At 41.5% G+C, this 21,944-nt stretch overlaps 2 protein-coding genes across 3 annotated transcripts in view; both read left to right on the top strand.

Annotated features, from left to right (window-relative positions):
- The window catches only part of LOC118402328 (palmitoyltransferase ZDHHC16A-like), a 213,449-nt gene that overhangs the window by 32,072 nt on the left and 159,433 nt on the right, over positions 1-21,944 (top strand). The gene's annotated exons all lie outside the window — the stretch shown is intronic.
- LOC118402357 (ubiquitin domain-containing protein 1-like) lies at positions 1,135-19,272 on the top strand. 2 transcript variants are annotated; one of them, XM_035800511.2, is made up of 5 exons: positions 1,135-1,355; positions 2,835-2,921; positions 15,696-15,923; positions 16,971-17,156; positions 18,509-19,272. In XM_035800511.2, the coding sequence occupies exons 1-5, from the start codon at positions 1,304-1,306 to the stop codon at positions 18,730-18,732; spliced, it is 777 nt and encodes a 258-aa protein (XP_035656404.1). In that variant the 5' UTR covers positions 1,135-1,303; the 3' UTR covers positions 18,733-19,272. The 2 variants fall into 2 exon arrangements, with proteins under 2 accessions (XP_035656404.1, XP_052334380.1); XM_052478420.1 differs by lacking the exons at positions 1,135-1,355; positions 2,835-2,921 and adding an exon at positions 4,678-4,809.

Raw genomic sequence — 21,944 nt, forward strand, 5'->3', positions numbered from 1 at the left:
TCACACAGGACACCGAATAGGACAGGAGAAGTACTCCAGATATAACAAACTGACCCTAGCCCCCCGACACATAAACTACTGCAGCATAAATACTGGAGGCTGAGACAGGAGGGGTCAGGAGACACTGTGGCCCCATCCGAGGACACCCCGGACAGGGCCAAACAGGAAGGATATAACCCCACCCACTTTGCCAAAGCACAGCCCCCACACCACTAGAGGGATATCTTCAACCACCAACTTACCATCCTGAGACAAGGCCGAGTATAGCCCACAAAGATCTCCGCCACGGACAACCCAAGGGGGGCGCCAACCCAGACAGGCCGACCACAACAGTGAATCAACCCACCCAGGTGACGCACCCCCCCCCCCAGGGACGGCACGAGAGAGCCCCAGCAAGCCAGTGACTCAGCCCCCGTAACAGGGTTAGAGGCAGAGAATCCCAGTGGAAAGAGGGGAACCGGCCAGGCAGAGACAGCAAGGGCGGTTCGTTGCTCCAGAGCCTTTCCGTTCACCTTCCCACTCCTGGGCCAGACTACACTCAATCATATGACCCACTGAAGAGACAAGGTCGGAATGTTATAAATGAAACAAAATGCAATAATGTGTAGATTGAGGGTAAAAAACGACGTAATCAGTTTTAGAACAATAATAATAATAATATATGCCATTTATCAGACGCTTTTATCCAAAGCGACTTACAGTCATGTGTGCATACATTCTACGTATGGGTGGTCCCGGGGATCGAACCCACTACCCTGGCGTTACAAGCGCCATGCTCTACCAACTGAGCTACAGAAGGACCACAGAACAAGGCTGTAACGTACCAAAATGTGGAAAAAGTCAAGGGGTCTGAATACTTTCCGAATGCACTGTAAGTCTCCAATGCAATTCTAAAGTCTAATACATCCAGAGTACTAATTCAACGGATGTTTTCTTTTTTGTGTCAAATTAACTCATTCTTGTCTTTCGTTTAATTTTTATAGAACATTCCGACCTTGTTTAGCATGATCAAAATAAAGTTAAACATTTAAAAAAAAAATCTAGTCCATGATTCCACTATCCGTTTGAATCACGTTCAATGGGGACTTTTATTTTTAAGGCGAACCTCAAATATCACTATTGTGGCTATTCCTTATTACGGTTAGCGTCACACAGGTCAGGCTTGGCACAGCGGCTGTGAGAATAGGCACCTGTTGGCGCAAAGGTGACAGGACAGACACAGCGCAAAGCTGCTGACTCGTGTCTCATCTCACGTATCGCTGCAGCTGAATCCAGAACTAACTTTGGAGTTTAAGTTATTTGGATGTGGCAAGCCAACTGCAGACAAATGCTGAGTTTAACGAACTGGATATCTGGTAAATAAAAACCTGTTTTGTTGAATTGATTGTTTACCAATGCAATAATTGCAAATAACAGCGCTGACAGAATCGTCTAATGTGTGTAGTTTTTAAGATACGGTTGCATTTATTTGATAGATACAAAACCAAGACATGTGGAAACAGCCTGAAGACCCGATATCGAATTGCATTCAATTCGACGTCGGGCATAAGTGTGGATGTGGATCAGACAAATTCCTCTCAAATCCCACAATCGAGAATGTTGAATGAAATTTGCCTGGGTTACCCGCGAGTGGTTTTATGTATCTTTACTATCATCTTGGCTTGATGTGTACAGCTGGTGATACACTTGTGACCCCCCCAGCGACCGGTTCGTACATACACCATTCTCCATTCATGCAAGGCTTCGATTTCCTCCTTAAATAAATGTAATTGTGAAAAGGCAGAAAAAAGGGGGAACTATAATGCTTACTTTTTTCCCCTTCAGCTTGATTGATGCAACTGGATTGGCCGAATGCGACAGGCAACATCTGGGACTAGCATTCCTAGGCTAGTCCTTAGTGGCTGCCCAGGCTAGAATACAATTATATTGTACTTTACTGGTTGTCTGCGTGGTTTGTCATTTTGCAGGTAGGAATGTGAGACAATATATCCATAGGACAATATAATTACATTAACGTTTCAAAGTACTATGCGTTCAGATGTATATCATCTAAAGCATCAGCAGGAGCTCGTGCATGTGTTTACATGTTTCTGCAGGTGCTTCAGGTGACTACCAGTGCTTTCCAAAAGTTAGTGTAATCATACTTTCCTGTGGATATATTGTCTCACATTCTTACCTGCAAAAGGACCAACCACGCGACAACCAGTAAAATATAATTTTATTAAACATACTGGGTTTGTAGAGGTTGAGAGAGAACTTTCCTGATCCAAATGCACATTTATGTGGAATGTTGAATCCAATCCAATACAATTCAAAGTCAGGTCTTCAGGCTAATGGAAACAGCCATCTTGCTATCTTAATTGCAGTTTGTGAGCTCAAGCTGTCAGACATGTTGACAGCTCATGGTAGATGTGGCATGTAAACATTGCCATTACAGCATTACCAATTAAACAACGAGCCAATGTCATTGACCATCCAAATCTGAGATGTGTTTTGCAGGTATACATCATACTGACAAGTATTGTATTTGGATGAATTAAAAAAACACAATGCTTATGATTTGTTTTGTTTCTATATTTCAATAGCTCCCCTTACATTTGTTTGGCAACATTATAACTGATTGATAACTGTTCATCTTTAATCTCTTTCCTGTGTGTGTGTGTGTGTGTGTGTGTGTGTGTGTGTGTGTGTGTGTGTGTGTGTGTGTGTGTGTGTGTGTGTGTGTGTGTGTGTGTGTGTGTGTGTGTGTGTGTGTGTGTGTGTGTGTGTGTGTGTGTGTGTGTTTTCCTGATGTTATGTAGCGACTGATGTTATGTAATTGTATGGCTCTGCAGAGACAGTCATGGGCGGGTGTGTGGGGAGGGATCAGCTGGACGGACCAGGGCCTGCCAGGACCTCTACATGGAGCAAAAAACGAGGAGGTAAGAAATTCTGACTGTATAATGCTCTGCAGACAGTGGTGTAGTGGAGGGTACACGTCATATACCCACCTTTCTTCAGTGGGCATTGTGTATACTTCACTCAAAGTAGCCTCTGCCAGGCAGAATGATATCATGATTATTTGCATCAATCCAGTGGCCATTTGTTTTGCAAACTCCATCTCATGTGCGTTACAGAAACACTGGTAACTAGGGCTGTTATGGTGACCATATTACCGCTGGCAGTCAGGAGTCATTACCGCAGTGAAATTCCACGTGACCATTGAGTCACAGTAACTAGACTTCTCCAAAACTGTGCTCTAATGCTTCCGATGGTCATTAGTAGTAGCCTACCAAACTTGCGAACTGCCAGTTGCTAGTGTCCCTCTAATCACTCTGACATCAATGCAAATGCAATCGAAAATCAAATCAAACACTTCATTAGAGCCCTGTTGCGCAGCGAGAGCCAGCTCCTCATAGCTGGTTGATGCATAAGATGAAATGTGTTCCTGTTGCGCAACATTTCTATAGGCTGTGCTATGAAATTGTGTGAGAAAACAAGAGTTTTGATGGCCTCTATTAAAGAGAAGGAACCCATCAGCTTTCAAACAGGGTTTAAACTTTGAGCACCTCTAATTCCTAAATATTTTGGCATTCGGGTCCAAAAAGTCCCTTTCTGACCTTCTATGGGCAAAAACATGCATTGAAAGTTTTGTTTAAATGAAAAGGGGTGTGGTCAAAAAGTGATTTAATTCAAATGGATTTACCTATATACTACATTATTTGTTTACAATGTCACCTATGATAACAAAAACATTTGGTCCTTTTTGTTAGGATTATCATACGATTGAACGTTGCTCAGTTGGTAGAGCATGGCGGTTGCAATGCCAGGATAGTGGGTTTGATTCTGTGGACCACCCGTACATAAAATGGATGCACGCATGACTGTTAGTCACTTTGAATGAAAGCGTAATTGTCATAATATATAAATGATGGTTAAGCTAATGTAAGACCCTTCTACAGAAGCTATAGTCTCTGGTCTAGGCTGGTCTGCAATGGATCATACCTGGAACTTTCCAAGGCCAAGTTTGTTTCTTAACAAACAGGTAACCTATACATTGGATTATACCAAGAAGTAGCCCCCCCCCTCCCCCCAAAGAGATGTACAATGGATTCTACCTACAACTATCTACCCCCAAACATTTGTACAATGGAGTATACCTTGAACTGCTCATCAACAGGTGCAATCCCATTCACAGCAGATTAGCATGGTCTGACCAGAGTTTAAAGTCTATAATGGGGTTGTGGTGTTGACTTGGGTTATTCTTGACCTCTTCCCCTAAATTTGCTAATTGGATTTGTGCTGTTGTGTAAGCATTAGCTGCCTACCTAGCCAATCTGGATAGGATACTATTGATAGATGCTGTTTATGGCATATGCAGCCAGATATTCCATCTGTCATATATTGATCCTGGGGTATTTTGGATGGCTGGGTGAGTGTGTGTGTGTTATTAAGGCATTCGTTAGTAAAGAACTAGGGAAGTGTCACAACAGCTAGCTAACCTAGTTGAGACTCCACAAGAATAATTGTAGTCGTCACGGATAGCCAAAGCGTGAGAATCTAGTCCAGGTGGTGGGATCATACCCTTGACCACTGCAACCTTAGACGTAAGCTTCAATTTCTGGAGTCTCTGAAGGGCTGTTTTTTCTGACACTGAGTCATCAGTGTTGTGTTTGATTTAAACAACGGTATCTGGAACTAAGATATTGTGTGTCTAACACACACATAAAATCTCTGGGAGAGAGAAAGAGAAGAACATGGGAGTCGCTAACTCTAGGGACTACCATCCGTACCACCCCTCACAGTCTCCCATTAAGGTGGTGCTGAAAAGTGAGTATGGCTGCAGATGGACTATTGATTGTTGGAGTGCTGGATGACTGTGCTAGTGAGCCTCATCGTTCTAGAGCTTCAATTGCCAATAACATAAAAGTATTAAGTCTGTGTATAGTTTGTTTTCCAACATGTGTAAGATGTGGTCATTTAGATATTGGTAACAACTTGTTGTAAGGTTGTAATACATCTGTCTTAAGCTAAAGTGTGACGTGTTAATATAACCTACCTCATTTCATGAATTCAGTTAACGGGACAGGGGATGTTTATGAAGGGAAGGGAAAGGGGGATAGCTAGTCAGTTGTCCACTTGAATGTATTCAACTGAAATGTGTCATCCGCATTTAACCCAACCCCCCTGAAGGGTTATGAGGAGAAGGAAGTGTGTAATGTAAATAAGGGGATTTAGACTAATTATTATGGAAATATACTGTAGTAGTATCAGGAGTCAAATGTGTGTAAAACTATATAATAGTGACTATTAAAGGGCAATTACACCACTTTTCAACCTAATTTTCATTATCTCAAACATAATACCAGTATCTAAATATGTGGAAATGGCACATTTCTACCTTTTTGTAGGAAGAAATATAAAGTTAAAAAGTTCTACCCCATGACATCATCAAAAGTTAAAACATGATTTTAAAACACTATGAGATCCACAGTGATGTGGGGAGCAACAAAATACCATCCCTCTTGCTAATCCTACCCTGTGGTGTCAGAGAAGCATTTTTTAGGACCTTCTTATTTTCTTTTAAACACAGATCATAGAAAGGCTCTGTTTTCACATATGTAGGCACTGGTTTGGTGCTGGAGATAATGAATGTGAGGTTGAAAAGTGGCGGGATCGCCGTTAAACTCAGCCTAACCTGCAGCACACAAAGGATTTGTATGTTTCCCAGTGATGTTTGACTGTTTATGCATTGTGCACCATCTGTTAGGGCTGGAGACCAGCATCAAACTTCCATTATAGCCACTGCCTGTATGAGGGAAACATACATTCTTTAGATTTGCATGAAATATGAGTGCATTGATGCAAGGATTTTTGTTCACTGGTATTCAAGGGAGTCACAGATTTAAACTTTAGGGGTCATTGTGCTTTTGGCTGTGCAGTAAGTACTATCCCATTCATCAGAACCTCCAGTTTCTGATCTACTCCTCTAATCTAATTCCTGGAAAGGGTTTGGTAGACGGGCTGAAGTCCAGGTGGCTGCCCTGGGATCATTCTGTTAGCTCTGACCTCTCTCCTGTATAACTATACCAGTGCCATCACCCAAGGTATTGTAATGCCTATTATGTGATTCTAGGGGCAAATCAGCACTTTGTTCAGTGTTTTGCAGTCCCTGATAGACACTCCATAGCATTCACTATGTCCCTTTATGAAATAGTTATATTTAAATTAGTCCATTACAGAATAGGAAGCCATGTCTCAAATATGGCTTTTCAGACAATCATATTTCACAGCATTTAGAAAGTTCTCACAGAGCTTGTTTTCCCACTCACAGTTGTCCGCCAGTGTTTGTTATGAAGTTAAGATTTTGATGATGTTTGATGAGTTTTATTTGCTAGTTCTTACGTCTTGTGAAGATAGGGGTGTGATTGGGACAGGCGACGTTACATGTAAAATATGTAAAATATGCCTCTTACATTAGATCGTCTTGAAAATGTCTCTATAAAGCTCTCTTTCGTCAAGGTTTTATGTGGTTTATAATTGTTCTCTTTTTTTTCGGTATCCTTTTTTAGCGTTATGATATCCGTAACATCCATAACGGTTGTGGATGTGATGGATATGGATGAATCATATCTTGGCCTCAGAAGCATGTGCATTCACCACATTTTGTCTGCTTCTTCTGAAATGTATTCTTTAGACTTACAGTGGGGCAGAAAAGTATTTAGTCAGCCACCAATTGTGCAAGTTCTCCCACTTAAAAATATGAGAGGCCTGTAATTTTCATCATAGGTACACTTCAACTATGACAGACAAAATGAGAAAAAAAAATCCAGAAAATCACATTGTAGGATTTTTAATGAGTTTATTTGCAAATTATGGTGGAAAATAAGTATTTAGTCACCTACAAACAAGCAAGATTTCTGGCTCTCACAGACCTGTAACTTCTTCTTTAAGAGGCTCCTCTGTCCTCCACTCGTTAGCTGTATTAATGGCACCTGTTTGAACTTGTTATCAGTATAAAAGATACCTGTCCACAACCTCAATACTTATATATAATATTTCAGAAATGGTGTAATAAAAAATTTAAAAATTAAACTGGTAAAGATCATTTAGGTATAAACAGTGCATTCGGAGAGTATTCAGACCCCTTGACGTTTTCTACATTTTGTTACGTTAGTACCATATTCTAAAATTGATTTTTCCCCTCATCAATCTACATACAATACCTGTAGTGACAAAGCAAAAACAGTTTTTTAGTTTTTTTTGTAAATGTATTAAAAATAAACTACTGAAATATCAAGTTTTCATAAGTATTTAGATCCTTTATTCAGTACTTTGTTGAAACACCTTTGGCAGTGATTACAACCTCAAGTCTTCTTGGGTATGACGTTACAAGCTTGGCACACCTGTATTTGGGGAGTTTCTCCCATTCTTCTCTGCAGATCCTCTCAAGCTCTGTCAGGTTGTATGGGGAACGTCACTACACAGACAGGTCTCTCCAGAGATGTTCAATCCGGTTCAAGTCCGGGCTCTGGCTGGGACACTCAAGGTTATTCAGAGACATGTCCCGAAGCCAGTCGTTCATTGTTGTCCTCTTGGAAGGTAATCCTTCGCCCCAGTCTGAGGTCCTGAGCGCTCTGGGGCAGGTTTTCATCAATGATCTTTCTGTAATTTGCTCTGTTCTTCTTTCCCTCGATCCTGACTAGTCTCCCTGTCGCTGAAAAACATGCCCACAGCATGATGCTGTCACCACCATGCTTCACTGGGATGGTGCAGGTTTCATCCAGATGTGACACTTGGCATGCAGGCCAAAGAGTTCAATCTTGGTTTCATCAGACTAGAGAATCTTGTTTCTCATGGTCTGAAAGTCCTTTAGGTACCTTTTGGCAAACTCCAAGCGGGCTGTCATGTTCCTTTTACTGAGGAGTGGCTTCTGTCTGGCCACTCTAGCATAAATGTCTGATTGGTGGAGTGCTGCAGAGATGGTTGTCCTTCTGGAAGGTTCTCCTATCTCCACAGAGGAACTTTGGAGCTCTATCAGAGTCACCATCGGGTGCTTGGTCACGTCCCTGACCAAGGACCTTCTCCCCTGATTGCTCAGTTTGGCCGGGCGGCCAGCTCTCGAAAGAGTCTTGGTGGTTCCAAACTTCTTCCATTTAAGAATGATGGATGCCACTATATTCTTGGGGATCTTCAATGCTGCAAAAAAAAATTGTACCCTTCCCCAGATCTGTGCCTCGACACAATCCCCGTCTCAGCACTCTACGGACAATTCCTTTGACATGGCTTGGTTTTTGCTCTGACACGCACTTTCAACTGTGGGACCTTATATAGACAGGTGTCTGCCTTTCCAAATCATGTCCAATCAATTGAATTTACCACAGGTGGACTCTAATCAAGATGTAATAACATCTCAAGGATGATCAATGGAAACAGGATGCACCTGAGCTCAATTTAGAGTCTCATAGAAAAGGGTCTGAATACTTTTGTAAATAAGGTATTTCTGTTTCTTATTTTTAATACATTTGCAAAAATGTCTAAAAACCTGTTTTGTCTTGGTCATTATGGGGTATTGTGTGTAGATTGATGAGAAACGAACAATTTAAGCAATTTTAGAATGAGGCTTTAATGTAACAAAATGTGGAAAAGGTCAAGGGGTCTGAATACTTTCCGAATGCACTGTGTGTAATGGGGAATTAATAGACACAGCAAACAATGCACACAATAAAGTTATGAAGCAATGAATGGCGGGAGAGAACACATTCTGGAGAGAGACGTGCCTTGTGCATCTGAGCCACAATCTCTATAATCTTGGACCGCGTTATCTCTGTGGCCTCAATGGATTAGTCCACAAAAAGAAAAGTCCTCTCACTGTCAACTGTGTTTATTTTCAGAAAACTTAACATGTGTAAATATTTGTAGGAACATAAGATTCAACAACTGAGACATAAACTGAACAAGTTCCACAGACATGTGACTAACATAAATGGAATAATGTGTCCTGAACAAAGGGGGGGGGATCAAAATCAAAAGTAACAGTCAGTATCAGCTGCATTAAGTACTGCAGTGCATCTCCTCCTCATGGACTGCACCAGATCTGACAGTTCTTGATGTGAGATGTTACCCCACTCTTCCACCAAGGCAGAGCATGTTCCCGGACATTTCTGGGTAGAATGGCCCTAGCCCTCACCCTCCAATCCAACAGGTCCCAGATGTGCTCAATGGGATTGTGATCCGGGCTCTTCGCTGGCCATGGCAGAACACTGACATTCCTGTCTTGCAGGAAATAATGCACAGAACGAGCAGCATGGCTGGTGGCATTGTCATGCTGGAGGGTCATGTCAGGATGAACCTGGAGGAAGGCTACCACATGAGGGATGAGGATGTCAGCGTTGAGATTGCCTGCAATGACAACAAGCTCAGTCCGATGATGTCGTGACACACCGCCCCAGACCATGACAGACCCTCCACCTCCAAATCAATCCCGCTCCAGAGTACAAGCCTCGGTGTAACGCTCATTCCTTCGACAATAAACGCGAATCTGACCATCACCCCTGGTGAGACAAAATCGCAACATGTCAGTGAAGAGCAGTTTTTGACAGTCCTGTCTGGTCCAGCGACAGTGGGTTTGTGCCCATAGGCGACGTTGTTTCCACTGATGTCTGGTGAGGACCTGCCTTACAACAGGCCTACAAGCCCTCAGTCCAGCCTCTCTCAGCCTATTGCAGACAGTCTGAGCACTGATGGAGGGATTGTGCATTCCTGGTGTAAGTCGGGAAGTTGTTGTTTGCCATCCTGTACCTGTCCCGCAGGTGGGATGTTCGGATGTACCGATCCTGTGCAGGTGTTGTTACACGTGGTCTGCCACTGCAAGGATGATTAGTTGTCTGTCCTGTCTCCCTGTAGCGCTGTCTTAGGCGTCTCACAGTACGAACATTGCAATATATTGCCCTGGCCACAACTGCAGTCCTCATGCCTCCTTGCAGCATGCCTAAGGCACGTTTACGCAGATGAGCAGGAACCCTGGGCATCTTTCTTTTGGTGTTTTTCAGAGTCAGTAGAAAGGCCTCTTTAGTGTCCTAAGTTTTCTTAACTGTGACCTTAATTGCCTACCGTCTGTAAGCGTTTAGTGTCTTAACGACCATTCCTCAGGTGCATATTCATTAATTGTTTATGGTTCATTGAACAAGAGTGGGAAACAGTGTAACTTCTTTGTGCTCTTTGGGAAGCTAGCGTCCCACCTCGACAACATCCAGTGAAATTGCAGAGCGCCAAATTCAAATTACAAAAATAGTAATAATAAACATTCATGAAAATACAAGTGTTAAAGATCGGTTAAAAGATGAACTTCTTGTTAATCCAGCCGCTTTGTCAGATTTCAAAAAGGCTTTACGCCGAAAGCATACCATGCGATTATCTGAGGACAGCACCCCGCATACAAAAACATACAAACATTTTCCAACCAAGCAGAGGCGTCATGAAAGTCAGAAATAGCGTTAAAATAAATCACTTACCTTTGAAGATCTTCCTCTGTTGGCAATCCAAAGGGTCCCAGCTATACAATAAATGGTTGTTTTGTTCGATAAAGTCCCTTTTTATATCCCAAAAACTCAGTTTTGTTGGCGTGTTTTGGTCAGTAATCCACTGGCTCAAAGGCGGTCAAAACATGCAGATGAATACATCTTAATAGTACCGGTAAAGTTTGTCGAAACATGTCAAACGATGTTTATAATTAATCCTCAGGTTGACAATTAACTAAATAATTGATCATATTTTAACCGGACAATAGCGTATTCAATAGAAAGGAAAAATAATGAAAAGCGCGCACACAGTCACGTGCACAAACCAGTACTGCATGATTCCAAAAGTTCCTATTCTTCGTCATTTTTCAGAAAACAAGCCTGAAACCATGTCTAAAGACTGTTGACATCTAGTGGAAACCATAGGAACTGCAATCTGGGCCCTAAACCCTTATATAGTCGATAGGCTTTCAATGGAAAACCACTCGCATCAAAAAAAATCCCATTTCCTGAATGGGCCATATCAGTTCTGTTATATTCATAGACATTATGTTAACAGTTTTAGAAACTTCAGTGTTTTCTATCTAATGTTTCCAATTATATGCATATCCTCGCTTCTGGGCCTGAGTAACAGGCAGTTTACTATGGGCACTTCAGTCATCCAAAATTCTGAATACTGCCATGTAGCCCAAAAAGGTAAAACTCTTTACAATGAAGATCTGTGAAGTTATTTGGATTTGTACTAATTATCTTTGAATGACAGGGTCCTGAAAATGGGATTCTTCTTCTTTTTTTGCTCAGTTTAGTATGTTCTATGGATGGTCTTAAACTGCAGTAATTTATGGCTGAGATAATAAAATGAACATGACTGGGCATTCAAACATATCTGTATCCATTCATCATCATCAATAGCTTCTCCCGGTATTCCTCACAAGGACACCAATAAGAAGAAGAGACTTGCTTGGGCCAAGAAACACGAGCATTGGACAATAAGACTGGTGGAAATCTGTCCTTTGATCTGATGAGACCAAATGTGAGATTTATGGTTCCAACCGCCTGGTCTTTGTGAGACGCAGAGTAGGTGAATGATTGATCTCTGCATATGATCTCCCATGAGGCATGGGGAGAAGGTATGATGGTGCTTTGCTGGTGACAGTGTCTGTGATTTATTTAGAATTCAAGTCACAATTAACCAGCATGACTACCACAGCATTCTGCATCGATACGCCATCCCATTTGGTTTGCGCTTAGTGGGACTATCATTTGTTTTTCAACAGGACAATGATCCAACACACCTCCAGGCAGTGTAAGGACTATTTGACCAAGAAGGTGATGGAATGCTGCATCAGATGACCCGGCCTCCACAATCACCTGACCTCAACCCATTTGAGATGGTTTGGGATGAGTTGGACCACAGAGTGAAGGAAAAGCAGCCAACAAGTGCTCAGCATCTGTGGGAACTCAAGAGAGGAAAAACAGAGTGCCAGAGTAAAGTATTCCAGGTGAAGCTGGTTGAGAGTATGACAAGAGTGTGCAGCTGTCGTCAATGCAAAGGGTGGCTACTTTGAAGAATCTCAAATATAAAATACACTTTTTTGGTTACTACATGATTCCATATCTGTTATTTCATAGTTTTGATGTCTTCACTATTATTCTACAATGTAGAAAATAGTCCAACTAAAGAAAAACCCTTGAATGAGTAGGTGTGTCCAAACTTTTGACTGGTACTGTAGCTAGCTAACGTTAGCCAACTTTTGTCTAGCTCAAATGGTACATCAACTGACGAAAACAAGCCAAGTGAATTTACTTCTGTTGAAATGGGACAAAAAGGTTACAAAACATTTCCATACATACAACAGCTGACAGATAGCTAGAGACTAGAGCTGAACTGGCTGTGGTACCTACTAGCTAGCTACAGTGGTTCTAACTTTAAAAGTTGTGTCATACTGCAGCACACCTTGTGGGTTGCCGCATAATTCTATGGCACGTTATTTAATTGTCAGCCATTGTTACCATTAATGCTAGTTAGTGCTAGTTTGATCACCAGAGGGCAGCTTTGTGAAGCATTTGATGCTTCAAATTCAATTGCTTCGAACTTCAATATGTTTTTTAAATAAATAATACCTACACCACTTTCAACAGCACATTACTCAACACTAGTGATACTCATGTCACCTACGGTAGGCCTACAGAATATCTACAAATATTTGTTTCAATGACATTTAGAGGATTGGAGGATTCTAAATTAATATCTAAGGGCCATTTGTCCACCCTATGGGACTTTCCAATCACGGTCGGATGTGATACAGCCTGGATTCAAACCAGAGATTGTAGTGAATCCTCTTGCACTGAGATGCAGTGCCTTAGACGACTGCGCCAATTGGGAGCCGTGATCAACATTACCAATATACTGTATATATTGTCCTGTTAATAGCCCGTCCTAGAAACGTTGTTTGCAGAATTCACAGCCTGATACATTTGTGAAAAACAAGGGTTAATATTCATAATAATTATAATACTTTTCCCCCCTTACACTTGTTAAAGGTTCCAATTGCTACAGTTTTTTAAATCAATTAGTATATTTGAGTTTAACCACAATTTTTGTTGTATTATTTGTTCTCTTTTCTGGTGGATTAAACTGAAATTGCAACCAACTTTCTGTGGCTTGTTTAAAAAAGAATGGGATTTTCGAGATTTTGTTTTCAAATTAATGTAAAGTGAGGAAAATGGCCATCCTTGAACATGGGGTGAGACATTGTTATTAATTTGTAAATAAAGCCAGTTTGTTATTTAGAATGATTTATTTCTGTTTTTAAAGGGAGAGAAACCAAAAGTCTACCGTCACCTCATGGTATTTTTCTGGGTGTGCACTCAGTCATGGTCAGCATGGGTGTTGAACCAGCATCTGTAGCAACGCAGTTTGCACTCTGATGCAGTGTCCTATACCACTGCGCCACTCAAGCTCTGTACAATGTGACTGGTCGGGAGTAGGCTACAAAATAATCCTAACATTTCCACACCCTAATTGAAGTCTAAGTTTATCTTAGAATAAAAACCATAGTGTAACAACAGTTTTACTAAGTAATACTGACAAGTAGTAACAAAAAAAGTGTATTTTTCTGGGTGTGTACATTCAGGACAGAGGAATAGCAATTCTTACGCTATTCTTCTAAATTCAATCACTTTCTTTCACATTCAGTTCATTGAAATTCAGTTTTGAAGTCGTGCACAATTATTAGTATCTATTTGGTGTATGTCGCCCATTCATTGTCAGTTAGAGACAAAGTAGCGCCTTGGAACCTAAAAGCATAATCAGTGCTCTAACGAACTCCCCCTTGCTCTGGCCTGGAGCAATGAAGTAGTGATGCAGGGTACTGTACAAACCACAATTTACCTCTAAGTCCCGCAGCATAATCACAAAATGTTTAATTGAGCAATCACAGTAGTTCATTCTCTTGAGACACAACTTCTCTGACCTTTTTACCTTGTCTCTCCATTCTGGGGAGGTTCCCATTGCTTGGAAGGCAGCCACGGTGTGTCCTTTATTTAAAGGGGCAGATCAAGCTGATCCTAACTGTTATAGGCCAATTTCTATTTTGCCCTGTTTATCAAAAGTGTTGGAAAAACTTGTCAATAATCAACTGACTGGCTTTTTTGACGTTTATAGTATTCTCTCGGGTACGCAATCTCGTTTCCGCTCAGGTTATGGATGTGTCACTGCAACCTTAAAGGTCCTCAATGATGTCACCATTGCCCTTGATTCTAAGCAAAGTTGTGCTGCTATTTTAATTGACTTGGCCAAAGCTTTTGATATGGTAGACCATTCGATTCTTGTGGGCCAGCTAAGGAGTATTGGTGTCTCTGAGGGGTCTTTGGCCTAGTTTGCTAACTACTTCTCTCAAAGAGTGCCGTGTATAAAGTCAGAACATCTGCTATCGCAGCTACAGCCTGTGACCATGGGAGTATCTGGGTCATGTCCCCCCTGTTCCCAGTGATAGTTGCACCCCTGGTTGTATGCTTTTCATTCCCATTTCAGATTTATGTTTGTTCGTGATCTAAGAAATATGGATTTGTTTCAGAATGCAGTTATCATCATTTTGAGGTCCGTTGAGTCTATAGCAGTCACCTGTCAGTCTCCACTCAGCACTCACCTCTCAGAGCAATGCATTGTGGGATAGCAGGAGCTAAATCCTGTTATGTGGTGCCTGATTACTGTGGTAATCCATTGGACTGTTGTCCACTAAAATGAGTGTGTGTGGATGTAACTCTGGACGGTCCACTGCACTATAAATAATCACTTTGATTTCCCCCTCTCTCTCTGAATCAAAGTGACCTTAGTTTCCTGTACTGTATACTCCACTATGACCACAATGACTACCACTATTATACTGAGTCTCTACGCTGAAGATGCTTACAGAGGGGTACACACACCTCTTCTTGAGATGTGCTTCAGCAGTATAAAGTTAAGCCCCAGATATACCTGAACTCTGGCCAATCTTTAAACCTTGAGAGACCTAGGGACCTAGGCCAACCTGGCAACCACAGTGGAGATTTACTCAAAGGTTTCTGGTTTTCTCAGAGGCAGACATTGACAGAGTGTCTAAATAACTATTCCTGTTGAGGGTTACTTTCTGCCTCGTTACATTTACTTGTCACCTTTTTATATAATGATTGGTGTTTATTGTTATTCTGGAGTTCTGTCCATCTTGTAAGCTGATTGTTATCCACCTTGAAGATGAATGCATCTGATCTTCATGTTTCATGCAAAGTTTTGCTTTTCTAGAATGTGGTGTGCTTGCATGTTGAGGTCCAGGACGATTCACTTCTGTCCTATTTTGTCAAATTATACGATTCTGCTTTGGTTGCTTCTGTTCTCCCTATATGTTTTCTCACTCACTGTTCATCAATTGATGCCATGAGTCAAAGACAGACAAGAGAATAGTCTGTGGATGTCCTACTTCTGAATATAGACAAGCCCCCTAATAATCCTTTATATAATGGCTAGCTCCAGCCACACATGATTGGCATTTAAAAATTACAATGAATGAGAGATAGTAAGCTACACTCTGTAATAAGTGTTATATTACATGATATTCAGAGGAATGGCAGTGTACATTCAGATCGAAACGCTGAATTGAATATCCTCATTAAATATACGCAACCTGATGTATTTACTTTTTCTTTATTTCCATTCAGGACGCAATGAGCCCCTTAAGAAGGAGTGCCCTAAATGGAAGAGTGAGTACCCTATGACTGAGGGCCAGCTGAGGAGTAAGAGGAATGAGTTTTGGGACACGGCTCCAGCCTTTGACGGCAGGAAGGAGATTTGGGACGCGCTCCGAGCGGCAGCAGTGGCTGCAGAGGTTAACGACCTGGAACTGGCTCAGGCCATAGTGGATGGAGCCTGCATCACACTACCACACGGTGAGACACACACACACACACACACACACACACACACACACACACACACACACACACACACACACACACACACACACACACACACACACACACACACACACACACACACGCGCGCACGTTCCATCTTAATAACTAACTTGTAACATCTAACTAATATAAAATGAGTATTTATAACATTTGGCACCAACCTGACGGACATTATAATGCTATATCAATCCTATGCCTAAACCCAAATCGACCCCAAAAGTGTTCTCTGGCTGTCCCCATAGGGGAACCCTTTTTGGTTCCAGGTAAAATCCTTTTTGGTTCCAGTTAGAATAATTTTTGGTTTCATGTAGAACCTCCCTGTGGAAAGGGTATTACATGGAACCCAAAATGGTTCTGCTTAGAACCAACAAGGGTTCTTCAAAGGGTTCTCCTATGGCAACATCCAAAGAACCATATTAGGTTCTAGTTAGGGAGTGTAAACTCCCTATATGCACTTGTGGAGATCTGAATAGATTGCACTGGCATCAATATAGTAATCGCTCCACCATGTATTTTTATAGCCTGGGTGATGTGTCCTGATGGAACCAGCCTGATCACATGACAGAGGGCTTACCATTTATGTTTTACTTAACACTGCGATCAGTCTGGTTCCACCAGGCTACGGGTGACATAATTCATGACCAGTTAGCTGATTTGAGATCTGTATGTCTCTGGTTGTCAGATTACTGCTGTGTAGTTATATAATAGTCCTGGGCAGCATGACAAGACCTCAGGGATTTAGCTACATAGACATTATGGACACAGCAGAGAGGGAAAGCTCCTCTCTAATGTATGTGCATGTTGGACATGTGGTATTGCATCATTCTAGTATTATTTTCTAAACAGATCATTGCAGAATTGGTGTTTCAGCAGGGCTAGAGCAAAAGCCTGTGTTGAAGATCCGGGCAGAGGGTTGGCCACCTCTAGTCTAGGGGTCCCTAGAGGCTGGTGGTTCATTTCAGATAGGACTTGTCACTGAGTGTTACTGAGGTTTGTTTTGTGTCTATCTGTCCCATCCAGGTACGCTGACAGAGAGTTATGATGAGCTGGGGAACCGCTACCAGCTTCCTGCCTACACTCTAGCCCCTCCCACCAACCTCATCAATGAATGCACCAATGAGAGCCAAGCTCCCAATCTAAAGGAGCAGAAAAGGCCTCCCCCTCCTCCTAAAGAGGAGTTCCAGCTACGAGTACGTCTCTCGTGCGGTAAGAGAGACACCCTATTCCTTTTCTCTTTTGTCGTTTACTTGTTGAATTTCTCTCTGGGGTTCTTCATTGAGATAAGAGGGGTATACTATGAATCTAGATCAATGTACTCAGGCTTTTCTGAAATGAGCTACCTTCAGTTAACTTCCCATTCAAGCTCAGTCTTCATTCATGTTACAAAGGTAAATATTGATCAAACACCTGCCTACATCCTATCATTACCAGCCTGCGTGTTCATGTCGCACATGACTAGTTGCAAGTCAATTCATGGGGGAGTCAGTGCCACATTTTAATTTTTGCCCAAATCAAAATGAAAGAAAAGTTAACCTGCAAATTCAGCAGACTATGGGGTGAAATGTGCTATTAGAAGTTTTACTGCGTGTGATGTTTCAAATACATCCTATCAATTCTAACTGTGTCGTGTGATATGTATTTGAATATGACTATTAAAAAATAGATATTCCTCAAATATGGTCCGGAGAACAAAGAGATGATGATGCACTCTTTGCGAGAGGGAGGGAATTTAATTTGATTGGTCCTCAACTCACGGCTCAAAGACTTTTGTCACCGGTTATCCCGAGTTGAACTCAGAGTTGACCAAAGTTAGCTCGCTTACTCCTCTATCTAGATTAGAGTAGTACACCACCCAGGATAAATCTATGCCCAATCCCCAGGGTCATTCCAATGCTAATAATCTGGAGTGTGAATGTCAGACCCTCAGGCCTAGTTATTATCATCTTTTTTGACAGTGTGTTTAAAGGGGGCCTGAAGCTCTAGATTTGGCCTTGTTTTTTCGGCTTGGTCATGAAGAAGTACAGCTGCCATGACTGAAGCCAAACGAGAGTTTGGGGGGGGGGGTATAATGTGGGTGTCTCTTGTGGATGTGGCAAGTCTTTGTACATTCACTCTGCCAAAACAGTACACAGTTAGTCACTCACCCTTTTAGCTAACTTGACGCCATCTAACCAGGTTTTGGGTCTTGAAATCGCCTATGCCAGGGGTTCTCAAACTTTTGTGATAGCAAATTCATCAGGGACCCCCTCGTAACTTGAGTGGGATACAAAATAGCATACAAGGAGTTTTATTATGACTTCGGCAGTGTATGGCTGGGTGAACCAAGTCTCGGCCCTGGGAAGGAACTTTTTAAAGGCTCTCCTCTTGGCATCTTAAACGAAATGTTGCAGTTTTAAAGCTAATTTCCTGCGATTTTACACATTTTGCCATGAGGCAGAGAGAAATGTTGCAGTTTTAAAGCTTGAAGCTAGAGTCCTTAATTGAAAGACGCCATTCTATATTCCTGAACAGACCCCTGATTGTATAAGTAACTTGACTAATGTCTTTCTCCTCCACAGGTAAGGACCTACGTATAAGCGCCTCCATGTCAGACTCCATTTCCCAGCTGAAGACAGCCCTGGAGGGGCAGGAGGATATTGAAGCGGCCCACCAACGCTGGTTCTTTGCAGGGAAACTGCTAACAGATAAGACCCGGCTCCAGGACACTAAGATACAAAAAGACTTTGTGGTCCAGGTCATCGTGAACAACTACTCACCCGTAACCAAACTCATACCAAACTGAGAGAGAGAGGTGACGCAAGGCCTTGTTTCACTCCTCTGGAAGTTAAGAACACCAGGGTTGTGTTCATTAGCGCACACTGTAGGGAAACGTTTTGCAACAGAAAACAAACATGTTTTTATTGTACATGTTTAGATAGTTCCCCCAAGTTTCGGACCACTTTCTTACATTTCACGTCTAGTGGACACTACCCTGAACTGTTGGTTACTGCAAAGGAAATTGGGGTATAATATTTGATGATTAGTTTACGTTTGCTTTTGTATTTCCTATCCTCTTTTTGTATTTCCCAATTTCCTAATAATCCCACATTGTTAATTTGTGTATTTTCACTGCGTATTTGTAGCCTGGCAAAGAATGGACAAACTGTAGACTGAACTGGAAGAGAATCATGGCATGAGGAGAATTTACTACAGTGCGTCTGTCTGTCTGTCTGTCTGTCTGTCTGTCTGTCTGTCTGTCTGTCTGTTTGTTTGTTTGTTTGTTTTTTATCATCCACTTCCATTACACCTCTGTCCCCGACAGTATATAAATGATTTTCCTTGTGATTGTGTCCATCTGGAACTTTAAACTATGAATAGGGTTGGACAGTGGAAAGTATCCTGCCTGACGATACAAATATTCTATTGGATCTCCATTTATACTGAAAGCCATTCTATTTGTACTATTTCTATTGTCTGATTAATGGTAAAGAATAATATTGACAGATTTATGAAAGAATGTTTACATACTGTTTCAATGCGTGTTTAATTGTGAGTAATTATATATTTAATAAGCAGAAATGTATTTTTAAGTGAAAATGTTCATGAAAAGTCAATGTGATGAACAAGTGAAAATACTGGTTTATAAGGTGGAAATAGCTCATTTGAATTTCTCTATTTTTCCAATCAGGTATGGATAACATGCTGTAGTTTTGTATGCTCCGAAGTGCACTAAAAGTGGATGAATATTTGTGAATGAATTTATGAATAAATATTCTAAATGAATCAAATCAAAATTCATTCAGAATTTTGGAAACAAGTTTTTTTATCATGAAGTAGGTAGATTCATAAATGCCTTCCTAACCCTAAATAATCTACAAGATTAGATGTTTTTAAATCTACTAAATGTCTTCATAAGGTAAGTCTGAATACCAAATACTGAGTGCTTAAATCAAAACGCTTTTAAAAAATCATACATTTCCTAAGTCCGAATCGTCCCCTGAGTAATGACAAAGTGTAACTACAAATGGTAACAGTGTCAAAAACTGTTTTTATGGTAGTCAAGTGTATACATTTAAATTACTAGTGTAGAAAAATTGGGGCTAGTAGTAGAAGTAGTGACTGTACTACAAACATACTGAACAAAAATATAAGCGCTGGTCCCATGTTTCATGATCTGAAATAAAAGATCCCAGAAATGTTCTCACAAATATGTTTAAAACCCTTTCAGTGAGCGTTTCTACTTTGCCTAAATAATCCATTCACGGGACAGGTGTGGCATACCAAGAAGCTGATTAATCAGCATGATCATTACACAGGTGCACCTTGTGCTGCGGGCAATCAAATGTGCAGTTTTGTCACACAACGCAATGCCACATATGTCTCAAGTTTTGAGGGCTTGCTGACTGCAGGAATGTCCACCAGACCTGTTGCCAGAGAATTTTATGTTAATTTCTCTACCATAAGCCACCTCCAACGTAGTTTTAGAGAATTCGGCAGTACGTCCAACAGGCCTCAAACCGCAGGCCATGTGCAGCCACGCCAGCCCAGGACCTTCACATCCGGCTTCTTCACTTGCGGGATCATCTGAGACCAGCCAACTGGACAGCTGATGAAACTGGGGGATTGCACAACAGAAGAATTTCTGCCCAAACTGTCAGAAACTGTCTCAGGGAAACTCATCTACGCGCTCGTCATCCTCACTAGGAACTTGACCTGCAGTTCAGTGTCGTAACCAACTTCAGTGGGCAAATGCTAATGATGAAAATGTCCGGCAGCGTAGCCTAGTGGTTAGAGCGTTGGACTAGTAACCGGAAGTGTTGCCAGTTCAAACCCCCGAGCTGACAAGGTACAAATCTGTCGTTCTGCCCCTGAACAGGCAGTTAACCCACTGTTCCCAGGCCGTCATTGAAAATAAGAATGTGTTCTTAACTGACTTGCCTGGTTAAATAAAGGTAAAATAAAAAATAAATAAAAAACATGACACCCATTGAGCATGTTTGGGATGCTCTGGGTCGACATCTACAACAGCGTGTTCCAGTTCCCGCCAATATCCAGCAACTTCGCACAGCCATTGAAGAGGAGTGGGACAACATTCCCCAATCAACTCTATGCGAAGGAGATGTGTATCGTTGCACGAGGCAAATGTTCTATAGGATTGAGGTCAGGGCTTTGTGATGGCCACCCTATCTATACCTTGACTTTGTTTTCCTTAACCATTTTGCCACAACTTTGGAAGAATGCTTGGGGTCATTGTCCATCTGGAAGACCGATTTGCGACCAAAAGCTTTAACTTCCTGACTGATGGACATTATGGCCAAACAGTTCTATTTATTTTCCATCAGACCAGAGGACATTTCTCCAAAAAGTATGATCTTTGTCCCCATGAGCAGTTGTAAACTGTAGTCTGGCATTTTTATGGTGGTTTTGGAGCAGTGGCTTCTTCCTTGCTGAGCGGCCTCTCAGGTTTTGTCGATATAGGACTTGTTTTACTGTGGATATAGATACTTTTGTACCTGTTTCTTCCAGCATCTTCACAAGGTCCTTTTCTGTTGTTCTGGGATTGATTTGCACTTTTTGCACCAAAGTACGTTCATCTGTAGGAGACAGAACGCATCTCCTTCCTGAGAGGTATGACAGCTGCGTGGTCCCATGGTGTTTATACTTGCGTACTATTGTTTGTATAGATGAATGTGGTACCTTCAGGCGTTTGTAAATTTCTCACAAGGATGAAGCAGACTTGTGGAAGTCTACATTTTTGTTTTCTGAGGTCTTGGCTGATTTCTTTTGATGTCAAGCAAAGATACACTCAGTTTGAAGGTAGGCCTTGAAATACATCCACAGGTACACCTCTAATTGACTCAAATTATGTCAATTAGTCTATCAGAAACTTCTAAAGCCATTACATAATTTTCTGGAATTTTCCAAGCTGTTTACTTAGTGTATGTAAACTTCTGACCCACTGGAATTGTGATACAGTGAATTATAAGTGAAATAATCTGTCTCTAAACAATTGTT

This window comes from Oncorhynchus keta, chromosome 2 (assembly GCF_023373465.1).
Source record: "Oncorhynchus keta strain PuntledgeMale-10-30-2019 chromosome 2, Oket_V2, whole genome shotgun sequence".
Lineage (NCBI taxonomy): Eukaryota > Metazoa > Chordata > Actinopteri > Salmoniformes > Salmonidae > Oncorhynchus > Oncorhynchus keta.

Bases quoted from the DNA above. Each gene is read 5' to 3' on its own strand.
- LOC118402357 (XM_035800511.2), top strand. From the start codon at position 1,304: ATGTGGCAAGCCAACTGCAGACAAATGCTGAGTTTAACGAACTGGATA. The intron at 2,922-15,695 runs GTAAGAAATTCT...ATTTCCATTCAG, and splicing joins ATGGAGCAAAAAACGAGGAG to GACGCAATGAGCCCCTTAAG. The intron at 17,157-18,508 runs GTAAGAGAGACA...TCTCCTCCACAG, and splicing joins ACGAGTACGTCTCTCGTGCG to GTAAGGACCTACGTATAAGC.